The following is a 19,655-nucleotide window of genomic DNA, read 5'->3' on the forward strand; positions in this document are numbered from 1 at the left end:
TGGATTGATCCTTCAGGTAAGTACCCTCTTAAACTTGAAGAATGGAATTACGAATAACACATTTAGTGCAGACTGTCCCACAGACACATGAAAAGCATGTTCAAGTACTCTGTCATACAGCAAACATAAGGTACACAAACTGCTATGCGTATAAAAGTGCCCTGTTACATCAGCATACAGCATGCAACGGACAGTAAGACAGAGTAACTTAAATACCTGAAATATACAGATGTTTTGCTCTGCACTATGAAAACAGGCAACAAAACGGAATTGAATGACATTTCCACACTGTAAACCTGCACATCATTATATAGTGACTTAAAAGAGCTTGTCCAGAAACCATTAAGTCAGAGTTACTGCTTTGTTTTCTGAGGCAAACCAAGTTCCACGCATGTTTAACTGTCAGTACATCAGGATAGTGTTGAAAATTACATATTCCTTTGATACATTTTTCCCAGCTACTCAGAAGCCCCAGGAAGTTATTTTTGGATAAAAAGCTCTCACTGATCTCAGTGGCCATCAATCTTCCTTCATTTACTGTTGTCTTGTTTGTCCTCTGCCTGCGCTGTCTGCCTTCTGATAGGGAAGAGAACCATTCACTGTTCAAAGCACAGAAGTTTCCTTGTTCCCTAACTCCCTCTTGAAGAGAGCCAGTGACACCACAGCCAATGCTGTACTGGGATGTGATTAAGGATGAAGGATGCTGCATAAACTAGTTTTTAAAAAAATGCATGAGATTCCAGCAGCAAAATTCTGGATGGGTGAAACGAGGGCTACTGGTATTCTGGCTGATGGCACCTCTGCATTTTGAAAGTGTTCCCCCAGCTTCTAGTTGCCAATGTATCTAACAGCTATATAAATACACGTTTAACTACAAAAAGGCATTTTTAGAAGTGTTTAATATAACACTGTTTAGGACAACACCATGGTATTGCGCACCAATAGATTCCAGTAAAATTTTACCAACTGTCCTAAAAAAGTCCTAAAAGCTCATTACAGTTGTTTAGACGTCAGAATTGGATTTTGTAGCTCTAAAGCACATTCAAACCTCAACATATGCAATGGCGTAATACCACTTAATAGCAGTGCAATGCTCTCCAAACCTAGCAACCATACGTGACAACAACACCAGCAACGAGGGCACGGACATAATGTGCAACACACTGAACAGAACCCCGATTACACTACTACTACAGCAAAAGGTCAAGTCCTAACTCAAACTCTGTAATTAGAAAATAATCAGCTGTCAGCTATTAAAGAAAATGATTTCTCAAGTAGAAGATAAAATTCTCATACTGGAATGTTCAGACTGGATGCTTGAGAAGTGGGGAAAGAAATCAAAACACCCACTAAGACTTATTTGAGTTTGTGGGTGAGAAGCTTTCCACGTGGTATCACTGCTGGGAGAAAAATCTCCTGTTGCTGTGTATTAGAAAGGAAGGAGCTTTTGCTCAAAGTCAGCTCTTCCCAGATGAGGCGAGGCCATCTGGGCTGCCCAGATGTCTACCACAGTAACACTAAAAAGGCTTCTGACTCGAGTTTGTGTGGAGCACTTTCACCTTCATTCACTACATCTAGGATGTGGAATAACTTGTCAGGCACTCAGACACTCATTTTTTGTTTTGTTGCTCTCTGAACTCTGCAATTGCAAAGGCTAATTAAAAAGGAATGCAAATAATAGCTAAAAACACATCTTAGATATTTTCCTCTGTGAGACAAAGTACAAAACTGTTCAACTGAAGAAATTAATGGAGAACATTAAAAGTAACCTATTTCTGAACTTCGTTTTATAACCTAAACATTAAAAAGCAGACCAAGAACACTATCTGCAGCCCCACACACACACAGCTGCGAGCTGTAAACTGTAATAAAGCAAACACATTCTGCACAGTTTCTGCCTAAAACACGTCACTGCAGACAGATGGATTTATTTCTATGGAAAAACAAACATGTTTCACCAGCACAGAAGCTCAGTCTGGCAATCACCCTGATAATCACCTATTAAATTTCATGACTACAAACACTCACAACTAAACAAGGATAATTACAGACTTCCACCTGCATGACATTTTTGTTTCTCAGATGCAGATTTCCATGTCCAATGCACTGGGAACTGAAGACTCCACTTTTTTATTATGAGTTGCAAAGTTGTTTTGCTGTAAAATGTGAGAGACTCCATGAAATCTGGCTACCACTCTCGTAGCATTCAGCATCAATTAATGTAAATGGAAAATCAAGATGTTCTCTTGACTGGATCAAGAGAAAGAGTTTGTGAGCTGTTTAACCCTGCAGATGATCTGCCCTACATTGTTGACTACAAAATCATAACTGTATCATTAACTGAATTTAAGACTGAACTCAAAGCTCCGCATATCTTCAGATTTTATCAACATTTACAACTAGGATCACATTTTTAGAATACACCAGATTTCCCCAAGGCAATCTTGTCATTTTGTTCAAGACTCTACGTGGGAGTTGTTCTCATCTGAAATATGTTCACTTATTTACACACCTGCATACAGAGTTTCTGAAAGATGGGTCTGAATTCGACTCTGTGCACAAGTGATTTAAGAAGTGCACAAGTGTCAGCACTAGCAGAACTACTAGAAAAATTACTACTTCCATTGGTCAGCTGTACTTCAGTTTCCAAAGCCCTGAACAGGGATTCATTACTCCTTAGCAAATCCACACTGAAATAGCGTTGGCAAGAAACATGAACCGATATAATCTGATCCCGATGCCCCAAAAATTAGCTAGTTTCAAGCCAGTCATAATTAGCTATAATAGCAGCAATTAAATCCCATTCTGTAAGTGAATTCGTAGTTGTAACTCATTGTCAGCTGAAAAGGAGATAAAAAAAACAAAAGCGCCCATTAGAAATAGTACACAGCCTATTACTCCTTCATGAACAAGTTTTATAGTGTGTCAATCAATTTGTGGTAGTGGTACCCTACTCTCAAAGCCCTGTTACGAGGCATGCAAATTCTCAACCTAAAATACTCCTGTAGGTATAGGCACCGAGTAGGAATTTCTTTTTGAGAAGAAAGAGAAACCTCCCCTCTTCCAGTTTAAAGCCATTTCCCTTCATCCTGTCATTATCTGCCTTCATTAAAAGTCCCTTCCCAGCTTTCCTGTAGGTCCCTTCAGGTACTGGAAGGCCGCAGTAAGGTCTCCTCAGAGCCTTGTTACGCTAATGAAAATAAGAATGAAATAATCAAGGAAGAAATCATGTAGAGAACAAGCCAACAGGTGAAATGAATATTCCTAAGGTAATTTCAGCGCTCAAACTAAGCCCACTGGAATTTACTCCCCCCTCACCCCATACCACTAAAAGGCATTGAAAGACAAGCTTGAAACTTCACCTTTCAAGCTGAATTCAACTCCTACTTTTTCTATTAACCTTATCAACAGCTGCACAGCTCAGAGAGTATCAATACTGATATTGTCAGAATATTCCATACAGAAATTAGAATGGAATTAAAACAAAAACATCTGTGGCAAAGAAAAAAGAAACATTTTGTGAGCACAGTCAATATGCATGCCATTACAAAAAGGTTAAATGCAATAGCACACAGGCATAACTGCAAATAGGACAGTAGTAGAAGTGTGCAGTAATTCCCACAACCTGCTCAATAAAGAAATTAACAAGTCAGCAATAAGCAATCATAACGGACCTTCCCACAGCAACGTGCCTTAAATTTCATTTGATTGTAATACAGCCTGGAAAGCACAGCAATGTAACAACACAGTGTATTTGCAAGTTCAAAAGGAACAGCACCTGATCAAGACTGCAGAGCCCAGGATACTGAAGGTTTAAGGTTGGAGTTGCTTTTTCTGGGCAGCTCAGATTGCTTTGTAACACAAGGCAGTGCTGTCCTGCCTCATCTGCAGGCACACTTGGCAAGTAAAAAGAACAAGCAATCCCCCATTCTTTTAAACACAGAACTTCATGCATGCTGATCTTGATGAGGTGCATACAAAATTGGCTAAGATCATGTTTGCATCTCCACTACCCTGGACAAAATCCTGAAATTTGTCCATGCAATAATCCCAACAATTTTATAACAGTTTGAATATTATTTCATGGCATGTAAAATACAGTACCTGAAAAAAATGTGTGTGTATATATATATATATAATGAATTCTAAAAGTGAAGCACAAATCACATGAATGTCCTGAGGGAAAGCTGCTTTACCATTCTTGCAATGACTCCATTAGTTCAGCACTGTTGGAGATATTTCTCCTTATATTCTCATCACATTCCCCTTCCATTTCCACAGTATCACAATATATTAAGCACAGAACAATCCAGTTCTCAGAAATGCCATTCATCAATATTCCTTCCTTTCCCACTAAGCAAACTTTGTATCTTTTTGGCTTTTCTTTTTTTTTTAATCTATGTTTCTGCCTCAAATATTCACAAACTCTTCACACAATTACCTAAAAAATAGCTTTAAAAAAACCATTCTTTTCCCAAAGATGCATGTGAGCTTCCTTATATGTGGAAATCCCAGAAACATTAAAACTGAAACATGGAATCAAAACAAAGGCTCTTAAGTAACCACTCCCTCCATGTTTCTAAACAAAGAATAGTTCTGAATGGATGCTGAAAACACAATACAAGTGTAAATGAATTTTCATGTGACAAGAAAAGTCAGTACTATACATTAATTGAGGATTTTTGTTGCAGATAGGAATTAAAATCTTATCAGACACTGAAGCGTAAAGGCTGATATTACTCACCTTTCAGAAATCCTGGAGTTTAACATTGTTCTATTCTAAAACAAATTGAGAACTTTTTTTTTCCAACATTGCCACAAAGTGGATTCTCTCACACAAATGACTTTTTGCGCTCATTAAAATACTTCCTTTCACTAACATCTCAATACCCCGTTTACACATCATTAAAAGAAATTCATGAGTTATTTTCTAGCAGCTCACCATAGACCGGCTGTTTCTTGAAGATCAGAAAACTATTGACCCAATCTATTCAGCCCTGTTCCTGTCCACAGATTACCAATAATAAGTAAGAGACCAAAAAGATAATAACCAGAATTCAGAATTGCTGACAGTTATCAGGCATGATAGTTTTCAGTCTACAGAGAATATAGAGGAACCTTCATAAGGGTAAGACAATGTTTTTACAATCATGCCTTTATAATCAAGTACTTCAAGGACTTTCTGCAAAGTTTTTGAAGCAGACTATGAAGGTAACCAATAAAAATATACTTTCCCTACACTGACCTTCCCTGAAAATATCCTGTTCTCTGATGAAGATGCTTGTTTGCTAACAAAATTACAGAGCTACCCAGCTCATTTCATGGGTACTCCATAAAGTAGCACAATACAACTTCATATTATTACTGTTATGGCTTCAAGCTGCCCATTAAAGTGATGGCCAAGGCCTTCCCACAGGAGCCATCAATGTGGTCAAAGCTGCAGACAAAGCTAAAGAGAAACAAACTCCTCACAACTATGGCAGCCAGAAAACTTACTGAGAGGGACAGGAAGGGACTTTCACCAGGTGACTCAGAGAAGAGGCAAATGCAGAGCTAAAGGAAACACACGCCTCTCCTCCAATTACTGATGTTAGTCAGGATAATGCTGGGATGGAGGGCTGTTGCCAGGAGCAATGCCTTCCTACCTGTGCTACACTAAGCCCTCGTAGAGCTTATCTAAGTGTGACCCGTCCTACAATTTCTGATTATTCACTTTTTCCTTACTAAACTGCATTACAAGGAGCTAAAGTACATTTGACATATTCCTACAAGTACTTCTTCCTCATAAGCTGCATTAAAGCTCTTACAGGGACGTAGTATGATAATGAACAGACTGAAGTCCGTGAAATAATCTCTCTGTTATGATGGGGTCTAAGTGCAGAAAAAATTAAGAACTTAATTTCTATAGGAAACAGTGATACTCTGAAATAGAAAGCTAGAGCATTGAGCTGTGACGCAAAAGACATGAATTCAATTTCAGGATCTTCTCTGTATATAATCTTACAGGAATTATTCCCCATAAGAATAACAGAGCCACACAGAACATCACTGGGGATATAGAAGTGGCTCAGCCAGCAGGGCAGGCAGTCACATAAGCACATACACAGATACGCCTTCTCTGTCTTCATAGAGCAAAAGCACTAAATTAAACCTGCAGAGCCCACTGCCACCTGGCATTCCACGATTCAGGTTTTGCAGCTGAAGCTGATGGCACACATGAGTTTGTGAGCAGCTCAGACTCACCTTGAGCACACCTCATTGTGCTGTGACACCTGCAAATTGCTGAGGGTGCCCCTGTCCCATTCACCAGGTCATTAATGAAGATGCTGAACAAGAATGAACCCTGCAGAGTCCCATGGGACTCACCACCAGTGGCTGGCCTTCAGCTAAACCTTGTGCCACTGATCACCACCCTCTGCACACAGCCATCCAACCAGATTTCCATCCATCTCATGTTCCATAAAATAGAAGTGAGAGCTGGGAAGCATGGGGCTGAGTAATCTGTATGAAGGTGAGACTCACTTTCCTCATCTTTGATATAAGTCTTTTATGCCTAAATTGAAAGAACAATTACAGATTTGGCTTTCGGAGAACAATAACAGAAGAGAGAATAGAAAATTCTAATAGAAACAGTAAATTCCTTGCATAACATCTTTAAGAGGTTCAACATTATAGACTATTTACTTACACAATTACATGGACACAGATTTGTTTCAGTGGCATGTCTAAGCCCTGAAAAGTGTCTTCCTTCCTGAAATGATTCTGAGAAAGGTGCTTTTTTGTCACAGCCAATTTATAGAAATGTTTTTCATGTATTAACACAAAAGAGATTACATGCTGGGACAATCAGTTCCAGAAAAAGATACACCACCAGGTTCCAGACCAGTTTGCTAGGAAAACTTCCATTCTGGAGCTACCTCTTTGTCATCAGAAATAAAGCTCTGAAATTCACACTTGGGAAAAGAAAGAAAGACAATATTAAAAAGTTACAAACTCGTGGGTCTTGAGTATGAAACACCTACTGCAAGAAATAATAAGATACTAAGCAAACTGAACAGAAGAAGAAAGGTAAGTTCTGAATCACTGGAGTGGGAAGGCAAGGAGTACAGGACATGCCCCATAGTTAACATGGGTCAAGACTTCAAAGCCTGCTGTGCTTGAGCTAAACATCCACAGCAGTTACACTGTATGTTAGGTACCTCTAAAATCAGGTATAATTTCAATAGGAAAATTAAGGAGCAACTAACACTGCTAAGGCAAATCTTCAATTCACAGTGTCTACTCATTCTTTGATGAGGAATTTCACCCCACAAATTCTGAACTCCCTTTTTCTAGCTTGCATTCTCTCAGGACACAATACGATTCATATGACTGATCACCCCTTGGCAGATGGACCGTGTTTTGCCTGGCATCATACAGACACAGAACAAAATTACCTCACCAGCTGTAAAGAAACAGAGATAGAAACAAATGGTTGGAATACAGGAAAAAGGGAGACAACATTCATCAGTCTGACAGGCAGCAGTCTCAGCAAACCATCAAGCCACCCAATAACAGAAGTGTACGGCATCACAATAAAAAAGAAAATCAAGGAGAGAAAAGAAAGCCATCTTGAAATGTTCATATGGAACCCTCTCCAACTACAGGTAATAGAGGAAAAACTATCAAGGCTTTTGCTTATAAACTGATCTACACTACTTCCATTACCTCGTCCATACCCAACAAATCTTAACAGCCTGCTTCTTCCATCTTTTGTTAGAAAAGAGTCAACAAAACAAAATTAAAACTAAGCAGAGTGCCCAAAGGAGACTTAAAGCAAGACATTGACTGAAACATTGTTCTGTAGATGACTGCAGAATTCTCTCTGCATCAGACTGAAACTAAGGAAAAAACACAAATCTGCACCACTGTACTTTACAGCCAACTTCAGACTAGTTCAAAAGGAAATTCCTCACGTTAACACTCAGCAAGTCTTTCAGCAAAGGTCATTCCTCTGCATGCATGTGTATGTATATCTGTGTACCAACACAAAGGTATTTACACAAAGGAGGAAAAAAGTAGTAAAGGAGCTAAAAGGGAAAAGGTCCAGGGGGTTGCAGCTTTGTTCCATCTCACCTCTGTAACTGTGCACAAGGCACCACAAGACTAACTTCAGTTTCAATTTTTGAATGAGACTCATAAAATCACCTACACATTTTATGCTGCAAGTCAATTTGCATGGTTCCCAAGGAGATAAGCTCTAAAAATCTCATCTGGAATCCACTGATAAAAATAATAATAATAATAATGGAGAAAACCAGCATAATAAGATATAATGATGAATTAGTCCCTATAGAAAAGTTATCTCTTACTGGACCCATCAGGAAAGCCTAGATAATCACTAAACATTTTGTATTTGCTTTTCTTCATACTTATCTCCAGCTTCGTATTTTACTGTGTCCAGGCAGAATGGGTTTGATATTCTTTTTCTTTTACAATATATTGAACAGAAATAAAAGACATGGGGACATTAAGTTACTTGTAAACAAGAATATGTATTTTCTATTTGTATAGATATACATTGAGGTTATTAGGTCATACACTTTAACTGCAATCAAAAGGCATTTTTAAAGCAATTGCCGAAGCAAATATGCTTTGAATGGAAGACTGTAACCTATGTCTGCGATGTGTGGGCAGGATGGAGAAGGAAAAGGAGAAGACATCTTAAAAATTTAACAAAAAGGCAAGAAAAAGTCATGGAGCCTTCACTTGTCATTCTGCTTGAGTTACGGGTATTATTAAATGCCACAGATAAATACCAAATACCCACTGTTTTCACAACATTCATTTTCTGATATAAAACTTGAACAAACAACAACAACAAAAAAAAACAAGAGAAACAGGAGGTTTTTTTAAACTACAAAACATATCAAATTACATGCAAAATACAGTATTGCACTGTTGCCGTGACTCCTAATAAACGCCATTTTGCCACCTTTCTTGATGAGTCACGGTGGTCCTTTTGGCCCTAGCGAGGGTTTCGCTAGCACCTGGGCAAGTATGGGGTTTGGATTATAATTGTGCACGGCAACATTGCACTAATCTCAAACTCATGCCATCACTGTTTTCTCTTCAGCTGCACTTCACATAAGCATCTGTCCAACATAATACTCGATATTTTTCTACTTTCCAACACCATGCTAACCACTGAATGACGTTTGCTTAGGCATCTTTCTTTTCCCAAGCGAAGACAATGTAAACTGTGACAGATGTACCGCACAGAGTGACACAGAAATATCTTTCTTGGTAAGCCATCCAAACCCCTCGGGAAGCAGACAGCAAGTTAGGAGAAAATGGACAGTAAGCAAGTAAGATTTAGAAGATCATTTATGCATTATAGATCTTACAGCCTTTCTTGCAGACGGAGTAAGATTTACTAGGATACTTGCAAGGACACTTGAGAAATGTGAGCTTAATGCAGAAGAGTGTCTGTGTGAATATTTGAGAAGTGGGAAACATTCAGCTTGGCAAAAAGCAAACATGGCTTCCCAAGGGATTTTTTTCCCTACCCAAGGGAAGGTGTTAAATTGAAGGTCTTAAAGCATCAGCTTTAAGGCATGTAAAAGGTCTGAATTTGGATTTGCTGGAGTTGGATTTTCTACAGAAACGTAAAAGATTCTATTAATACAAATACAAAATAGATTCAATTCTATCTTTATTAGACGCTGCTTCTGGTAAGAAAAGACTAAATCCAAAACGCAAATCTGGTCTCCTCCTAAGTCAACAGGATTATTTCTATTTATCCTATCAACTACAAGAAACTGTTCTCATTCAGTACCTATTGGTTTCTTTATCTTCTGTCTGTAAACCTGCACAGACAATCATCATTACTTTAAGTTTAGTACAAGTTCAGTATTTCTCCAAATGCACAGTTTTCATTCAGTTCCTTACACAGAGAATTGAATCTAAGCCATTCTACAAGAAAAAAAACACCACAATTTATGTATTTAATAACCTCCTGGACTTCTGAGGAAAGTCAGCTCCAGGATCGAGTAGCTACTCTACCAAACTAAAAACAACCACTACAGCTCTGTGAGCATTAGCTGTATGCCTCAAGATTCCCTAGCATCTGGTAAGGTACGAACTCCAATTCAAACTTCTCCCAAAACTTAAGTATTCGTAACTTCTCTCCCCCATTTAATCCTTCACCACCTGCTGCCACAGAGATACTATAAGCATCCTTTTCTTCAACATTAAGAACTGTTCTCTTGAAGCACACAGGAACATTCCGGGTTTTATTCCTCAAATAGGGAAGGGTGTTAAACATACTCCAGAGGAGCCACTGTCAAAAATGACCCACTGATACAAAACTAAGCAACGATACAATGTTTAGCAATAGCAAGACAAGAAAACAAAGCCTTTCCAGTCACTTACAAGGATTGATTTTAAGTAGTGATATACAGACAGAAAAAGCTTTTTAATTAAAACAGCCTGGAGTTTTGAATGTTCTTTCTCATAGTTAAACACGTAGAAACTGCAATCCACTATGTTCATAAAGAGATTTCTAAGCAAATGAGAGGTTCAGTTACAGTCTGCATTTATAGTGCTTATATTTTTGCAAGAACATCTTAACATTCCTTTTTTCTTTTCATGCTTTTACATTTTTATGTTTTTAAACAAGCAATTCAAATCATTTCAGAGCTCTATTTGAGCCCTCACTTCCCTTAGAGCACTACCTCCTGATGAAAGTCAGTATCATATTGTCAGTACATGAAATTAAATAAATGCTCCAAATCATTGGGTTTTTTTCTTTCTAATTTAGTTGCTGTTTCTTCAAGCAAGTTGTTAAAGAGTTTTCAAGTAAGTCTAAAGACATCCAATTTATTTTTAACTAGTAAATTACTTTCTTGAGTGGTATCGTATCCTCAAGGTGTGACATCCATTTACTAACTGTGGAAAGTACTCAGAATTTCCAGTACATACAACCATCTCTCCTAGCAATAACTAGAAACACTGGATATAAAGATCTAGAATAATACTTCCAGCAAGATATAAAAGATACCATTCAAAACAGATAAGAGATGCAAAGAATATTCTTACACCAACACACATTACACTTACCTTGCTTTTCCTGAAGTACGCAGAACTGCGAAGTTTAGGTAGAGGTATCCTTCCTTGATGAGCTTTTGAGCAACCACCACTTAAAATTATACATTACACATTTTAATACTTACGTGTAATTTGCAACACAATTTAAAAGTAGCTTTTAATAAATCTCACTTTCTACTATAGGTAAAAGGACACTGTTGACAAACATTAACGTGGCAACTGTTACACTATTGCCTCTCGTGTGAGTTTTGGGATGAGACAACCTGGAAAGATTATGTTTTAATCTTTATTCTACCTGACTCACTGAAAATCCTGCAAGGGTGGAAAGGTTTTCCTCCTCTGTCAGTCTGGGCTTTCTTTCCCCCCCACCAATACACCATTGTTGCACTGACTGCTTTCTGATAAGCCCACTAACTCGATAACATTTCAGGTGGATTTGTTACAGTCTCTTCAAAGCAGCAACACCGATTTTTTTCCCAACTGGCCTCATCTGACTATACAGTACAGGAGAAAATTATTCCAAATATTACCTTACGTCTTTGAGGTTAGGACTTAGCCAGATGGAAAACCAGAATCAAGTATCTGAGAGTCTAAGGAGGAACCCTGTCAAGCTAGAATAAAACAGTACAAAATGTGGGCAGCCAACTGAAAGTCTGTGAGCTTTGCACTACAGTTATTAAATGCATAAAGACTGTTTCCCATTTCACAGACAAGACTTACTTGACACTCACCTACCCCAAAAACTACTTTCTAATTTGTGCCGCTGCTTTACTTGGCTCTGCTATTCTGTACTGCTTAAGCAATGTAATCTTTATTTTTCTCAACACTGATGTTTGCACAAGTCAGTCAACTGTCAAACTTCTACCCTGTATGAGAATTGCTCACACTTTTAGGCCGTTAAAACATAGCTAACTCGGATTATGTTTCTTAGATGCAACAAGAAATTAAGCTACTCAAATTAATTCTAAGAATATTGGGTTTTGTTCTGTTGTGCTTTTTTTTTGCAGGGACACCCTCAGAAGTAAACTACTAGCAGCTGGACTGCAGTAAAGAAAGTATTGTTCTACATAAAACTTACTTGAAATATAAAAATAATTCATTATTTTTAAAAAGATTAAAATCATAATTAGACAATTTGGAATCATCATACTAGCACTTTCTTCCTCGGCCTGTAGCTAACAAGCCCTGAAATGTCATTGCTTACAGGCTGTTGCACACTCTAGCTAATCTAAGTTTAAACTCTTCTGATTTTTGACCCAAGGGAATAAACTGTAATCAAATACAAATAGCAAAAATACTCAGCACTTTCGTTCAGCATTCCAAAACCAGACTTTATAAAAGTGGGAATCACAGACGTCTGTATCTGCTAATCGAATCCCACCCTTCCTACAAAGAAGATTAATCTCAATCTGTAAGCAGTTCTGCTCATATATTTTAGTGCATTTATGCTCCCACTCAATTTCCCAAACACTTTCTCCACTTTTATATTCTTAGACAATCTCCCCCTGACCGGGGCAGTTGGTTTCTCCAAATTTACTTTAATTTAAAGCTTCTGAATGATCTGCTGAAAGAAAGAAAAAGACTCAACATGTATTTAGCAATAAAATAAATGTACTGTTAGCAGCTCCTACCAGCTCACTGCTGCGTCATGCAGTTTTAAAGTGTTCTCCAGTTTATACTCTCCATGTTCCAGGAACTGGCTATACTCTTTGGCAGGAGCAATGTACGAATTCACTTGAGAATCTACAGGGAACTCTGAATCCTAGAGGAAAAAAAACAGATATATAATTTTCAGAAAAGCTGCATAAGTTCATGCAATGCACTGCTTATCATGTTAACCTTAAAAGCACAATTTTGTCTCTTTGTTTTTCCCCTCTGCTCAATTTTTATGCGTTATTAAATCACTGTTGTCCTGATTTTATCCTGATACGTACTATTAAAAATGAATACAGGCAGATCTTGAAGACTGGTGCCTGTAACGAACCACTGCATAGTATGAGAATTATTAATTTGCTCTTATAAAATTATATTCTTACGAATGTCTACACAGTTACATGAATACAACATAGCTCAAGGAAGAGATCAACCATCAATATTAATCATTATTTGTAACCAAACATAAACAGTGGACTTACATTTGTTATAAGAACACAGAAGTTCACTGCTGATACTAGCAAAACTCCTACCAATACCCCAAAAAAGCTTGTATGTTTTTCAGAGTAGCTGCTTTGGGAAAGATGCAGCTCTGCAGAATGGATCTTTTCAGGTAAAGTGGCAAATGTGCTGAAATTTGACCTCACCGCTGAGTTTGTGTAATGATGGAGGTATAAATAACAAACTTGGCCTGATGTTTTTATCGTAAATTAAGTACATAACGCTAAAAGAATACAAAAATCCATGAAAGCAAATCATTTCTGTTCAATTCACCATCTCCGCACTCATGAAGTATTTGGTGGTAGGCAGTCAAAAGTCAATACCGATCTGATTTCAAGTAAATGAATTATTTTTTCTTAAACAGAAAAAAAAATTAACAAGTACAAAACTACCAATGTACGATGCAGTGCTCTATCCTGCACCGTACCACCTCCTCAACAGTTAACTTCTAGAAACCTTTTCATTCCACTGACAGAAAAGTTCCTTCAACTAAAAATGGACAAAGTTACCTCTCATTTTCCAAATTACTCAATTTATATTTCATTCCTTTCGCTTTATCTTACATACATCTCCTAAGCAGATATGGAAAGAGTAAAGTCCTAGCAACAAACTCAGTACCACAGCACCAATGATGTAATCACTGAATAATCAGCTAAATAGAACAGCGTTTGTTATTACTCTAAATTGAAAAGTGACAGAAACAGACAGAAGGTTGCCACATAGGCACAGATACACCATACAATGCACAGGAGAGCAGACAAATAACAGGCCACGCCACTTGGACAGAAGATCCTTCCTTCTACTAAACCAGTTTCACAGGCAGCAACTTTCCAACAGGATTCCCAGCACAGCAGCACTTGTAGAAGAGAGGACCAGAACCCCATGGTGCAGCTGCAATGAGACATCTGCCTAATCAGCTGCTGGTGCTGTTCTATGCCAATGCCTATGTCTAATGGGTATTTTCAGATTTGCAGCCTTTTATTTGCCTCTCCAAGGCAGCAACACAGTGAGAAAGCATCTGCACTTAATCAGCCCCTTATAAGATCCCATTCAAGACATGAAGCCAAGTCAGTTCTTCAAGGCTCTGGTGAACTCATCATAAAATACAGGAAAAGACGGATCATTTTTGCTGTGCAAGAGGGTCTCTGTCCTCGAAATCTGTGGCTTCAAGATGATTTTTTATTAAGATGAAACTAATTATACATTAGATAAGAATTTAGAATGAAACCTGAAGATGATTTTCTCTACAAGACATCCAGAGTACGGTGTATGTACTTAGCTCATTTAGTAATAATGACAAACAGCACAACATCAACAGATAACGGAAGGCAAAAAAGTCAGGTGTTGATTGAAGTAGATGGCACAGCAGAGATACTTGGACAACATGTTTAAGATAAGATACACTGCAGGGCTGGATTTGTACAAAGACCCACATCCTTCAGATCTATCTGTAGCAGACATAAGAACACTAGAAACTGAACACTAAAAAGATTTTAAAGAGAATACTAAAATAGCTGGAGTCAGGACTGGCTCTGCCAGGTAAGAGGGACTGAGAACGAATGAACGGCCCTTCTTTCTGACAGCCAAGTCAAAGAAGCAGACATCAGATGGCTGTTTGGACATCATCTGCACTTGTCATTTAAAACAGCTTGAAACAACCATTCAGGACTTCAGACAGGTAAACTGCATAAAGCTGTACTCAAAACTCATCTCTTCAAAAGATCAACTCCGCTAAAGAGAACTGATATCACATCGTGATAATCTTCTTCATACATAGCTACTGTATATCCATCATTATCCAGATACAAAGTCTTCCACTGCATTTGAGCATCAGCTTAACCATGTGCTTTCAGGTAACCTGGATGAATTCTCTGCACTAAAAAACTACTACTTCAGAACTGAGTAGAAGGCAGATCTTCTGCATACTTCAAAACACATTTGTCTTGCAACTACAAACCCAAAAAAACAAATTACATATAAAAATATACTCAATCCTTAGAGGTGGACTTTCAATCAGCATCTATTTGGACTGGACTATATTTATTACCAACTCCAATTAACCCAACTAAACAGATTTATTAAAAATAGACTGCCATTAAAGAACGTAGGGAGGGTAATAGCACCCAATATATTCTAAGTACTCCACCAGTCATTCCAAGATGACTTACAGAGGTTATAGTTTTCTAACAACTTGTAATCCTTCTCACCTGCAGCATTTTCAGGACATTCAGTTGGGAGAAACTTCCAAAGAATGAAGTTACTGTATTATTTAAAATGCCCACAACAAAGACAAAGAATGAGATAAAATCTATGCATTTTAATCTGAAAATGCGCACACTCAATAGGATATCTACATTTGTTGTTTGCACTTAACTTGATGGCAACAGTTAATTTAAAGGAATAAGCATACATGTAATTTTCAAAATCACAGACTATCAAGAGAATATCATTCTGTTTCCCACCTCAGAAGCTTTCTACAATGCACATCCTGTGAGGATGCTATAACCCTGAACCAAACTCCTTAAATGACTATCAGAATTACTACTAATGTTAGCTAATGACATTACTAACCAGTGTCAGCGTAACTATTACAGATGAGACCTAAGAGGTACTTTCCAGCAGTCTATGGCTTCAAATCTTACAAATAAGCCCAGTAAAATGAGTCCAAAATCCAGTGATGTTTTTTTGTTTTCTATTGTTTTTTCAAACTTGACTATTAAAAAAGCAAGACTGGGTCTCACAAAAGGTTTAGATGTTCAGTGCCTAACATACTTGATCACAGACCTTGATGTAAGTTTCATCCCGTCTAAACCACGTTTATGTTTTCCCAGTGAAGCTAAGAAGCTACATATTTGTTTTGTTCATGTAAAATCCTCTGTTAATTTCTGTGTTTTTTGGGGGTAAGGTTTTATAGATATGCAAAACTTCAGCTTCAAGTAGCCTTAATGCTGCTCAGCTATTCCATTCCCAGAACAACAGATTGCATTTCTAAAGAACAGCACAGGCTGTTAACACTGAGAAACCCAGGATGTTTGTCTTGCTATTCTTCTGACTGAGAAGGAAGACAGACACAAGGGAGAGAGAGCAGAGCAGGTGACAAAAAATCATCCTCCTTGTCTTAACTCAGGTATCAACAAGGCACCTGTATCTTGCACTGAGCTGATAACTAAACATACAGACACCGAACCACCCACTTCACACAGATTAGCCATCTAAATGTAGTTTCCTACACTCGCACTTGTTTTTAAAGACATTCTAAGTAACAAATAAGAGCTGAGAAAGAACTGCAAACATGCTCTGAAAAGCATTGGGATTTCAGAGGATTTAAAGAGTACAGTTAGAAATGTTTGCACCTGATATTTGTACCTTCATTTGACTAACCAATTTACATCTCCCTTGGATTTCTTCCTGTGAAAGTAGACTGTATGTCTTTAAAAGCAGTAATACAAACATCCATTAAGGAAAATCAACCTCCAATTAATACCTGAATGCTCACAGTTCTATTTGAAACTTACGTAAGATAACAGAAATAAGATTTCTTTGTACCTTATGTATAATGGCAATTGGGGAAAGGGAACTTAAACAACGGACGAAAAACAGAAACATCCCAAATTAGAAAGTAAATACGTAAAGCTCCCAAACCACTTAAATCTTGTACTGCCATTCCAGGAAGAAATAACACATTTGTGGCTCAAATAATGTTGTTTACAGAAATACAAGTCAAGTTCTAATTATATTTCAGGCATAATATTCCTGCAGGTCTCTGAAGCCAGCCCCATACATTGTTCAAATCTGTGAGTAGTTGAGTCTACACTACTTACCATACAGAGGCTAAAAAGCGAAGTAAGGGGATTAACTAAAAATCAGGATACTCCCAACCTGTGCCACTGCCTTTGTGCAAATGCAAGAAGCTGTATGTGCTTGTTGTTTCAGAAACGTTACCCTTCAGGAACTACAAATCCACACAACCAAACTAACGACATGAAAAAGCACTGAGAACAACGTAGCTCCTTCACTCCCTCTCAGTAACTCAGACTAAAAATTACCAAATGTAATTAGACTAGAGTACTCTGAATGAAAGTGACTGAAAAAGTCTTGTGTTTTTCAGTAGAAAAGAAAACCAAACAGATGCCGTTTCAGGAAATGCTGCTGCGAATGACTGCTGCAAAATACACAAATGCAGTTAAAATAGAGGATAATACGAAATATTGGCATTTCTTTCATTTTTCACAGAAGGCAAGTCAATAAAAAAGTATTTATCCTCATTTTCCTCATCTACGATGCAATGAAGTCCTCTGCATTTATTTCTGAAATTGTAGGTTTGACCTCTTGTGCTGCAATGATCTCTTATTTTACTAGAACAGGAGACTCAGACTCAGCTGCAGAGGCAATTCGTATCTATGGCTCAGCCTTATGGGTCTGAACAGCATGAATCACGGGGTCATTTGCCATGGCCAGGTGATTCAAGTGCTCCCCAGAACACAGCAGTGGAAGCCAGTTAGAACACAGCGAGTCTGCTGATGCCATATATTGGTTTTTGTTCACCCTTGTATCTGCTCTGCACTAGACAGCAGCGCTATGACAAACATGAAAAGCTATTTAGGCATTCTCTTACATCACAATGAAAGGGAAAGTAATGCATTTCCTGCCTGTGAAATTAAACATCCTGTTATTTTATCAAAAGCAAGGAACATTACATTCAAAATAGTGTCCAAGAAAGAATCTCTGTGAACCATAACCATTCTGAATGCATGTCCTCAGTCACTGACAACAGCAGAAGCAAGTGGTGCATTGTACCTGCCCAGAGTGTCATTTAGAAACTGCACTATTTTGTTGTCTAAAGTTACAGGTGATACAGACTGTTAGCTGCTGATAAAAAGTGGCCCTGTCAACCAATTCATTTACAGGTAGCATTGCCATGGCTGTCAAAAATACTAGCAGGAAAGAGCAAGCACCATCAACTCCATTTGTTCTGTAGGCAGAGGGAAGGTATCTGAATGGTAGATCCTTGGCAAAGACAATAGTGCAAAGACATCCATACCCTCACATAATTAAGGTTCCATTACTCATGATTTACCTTGAGAGCTGTACAGAAACCAAAGTTACATGAACTTAAAGAAGCATTCCCAGCTTTAATAACTCACAGGTTGATGCACAAAAACAAAACCTCAACAACAGAATATATGTATTTTTTTTCCTTCCAGGTAAGAACCTGAGCTTTGATACGTGGTATGTGAGAAGATGGTGATCTATTGCAAACCACAATTTGATTTGCTACAAGAGCTTACAAACCAAGCTGTCTCAGGAGCCTCAGACCATTAGCTCCCCCTGAAAAGATACAAATCTTGTCTTGATGGGAATCATTATGCAATTGAGACAATTCACCCTTAAAGCTCCTTTCTTGTCTTGAATTTTTAAGTGAAGATGGAATCTTTTTGCTTCTGTAAGCAAGGTTTTTCTGAGCAAGTCTGCAGCTTTCATTTTCCTTGAGAAAAATGCAAGAGATTCTCCTTTGTCAAAACAGAAGATAATAACAAAAGCAGAACTTATCCCAAAGCTGAGAATAAATGTAGCCTACTATAACACAAAACAAGAAACAGCCAAATCTGTTTATCTAAACAACAGCTTGGCCTTTTTTGGATCATTGTTACAAAGTTTTAAGTTACAGTATACAGTTGTGGGAAATTAAAGTCCACACAAACTGGCTTCACTATGCAGTCGCCAGCAAAGAAATCAGTCTACAACCGAAACAAGGATCATTTGCCAGTCATTTGTTGGAGCCAAGTCCTCCGGTAAGGGAGGAGGAGGAGCAATCCATCTCTCCTTGCCAAAAAAATATCTGAGTTCTATAGCATCAGTAGTGGTTCCAAGTTGAAAATGAAAAAGCTTGTTCTCAGACTAGATCTACACACACTAAGGCACAATCATCAGCACACCTCCTAGCATATCCAGACACAATTTCAAACAAACACTAGATATTTTGTTCAGAAACAAAATCTAAGCAAGAAAAATGATGTTATTGTTAGGGTATAGATACTGCATTGGTCAACATCTCAGTAAAATATCATGACTTGTGTTACTGTCTAAATAAATCTAAGTAAGTGTTCTATTCTTGCCCTCCAAAATCAGGGATATCTGCACCCTCGTATCTTGGTCAAGTTCTGGGTTAATCACTGCTATCCACATTCATACACCAGTTAAATCACCTTATTCAAGTTATAAAGAGATGACAAATTTAAGTCTCTTGAAAAGAAAAACAGTTTGAAGGATACCTTTTGGTTTTTCCTTTTCTTACTTTACAGGATCCAAATTTCACTACATTTCATTTTCCATATCTTAGTTCTTAAAAGTCAAAGTAGTTCCACAGAAATCAACGGCCCTACTCAAAATTACATATATATACATATATACAT

General features: G+C 37.9%; 1 protein-coding gene across 1 annotated transcript in view; it reads right to left on the reverse strand.

Annotated features, from left to right (window-relative positions):
* Nucleotides 1-19,655, reverse strand: part of SPAG16 (sperm associated antigen 16) — a 340,520-nt gene that overhangs the window by 273,958 nt on the left and 46,907 nt on the right. Inside the window, exon 10 of the mRNA XM_072342185.1 lies at nt 12,720-12,850. Coding sequence (XP_072198286.1) covers nt 12,720-12,850 — 131 coding nt within the window. The remainder of the gene's footprint in view (nt 1-12,719; nt 12,851-19,655) is intronic.

Source organism: Excalfactoria chinensis, chromosome 7 (genome assembly GCF_039878825.1).
Source record: "Excalfactoria chinensis isolate bCotChi1 chromosome 7, bCotChi1.hap2, whole genome shotgun sequence".
Classification (NCBI taxonomy): Eukaryota; Metazoa; Chordata; class Aves; order Galliformes; family Phasianidae; genus Excalfactoria; species Excalfactoria chinensis.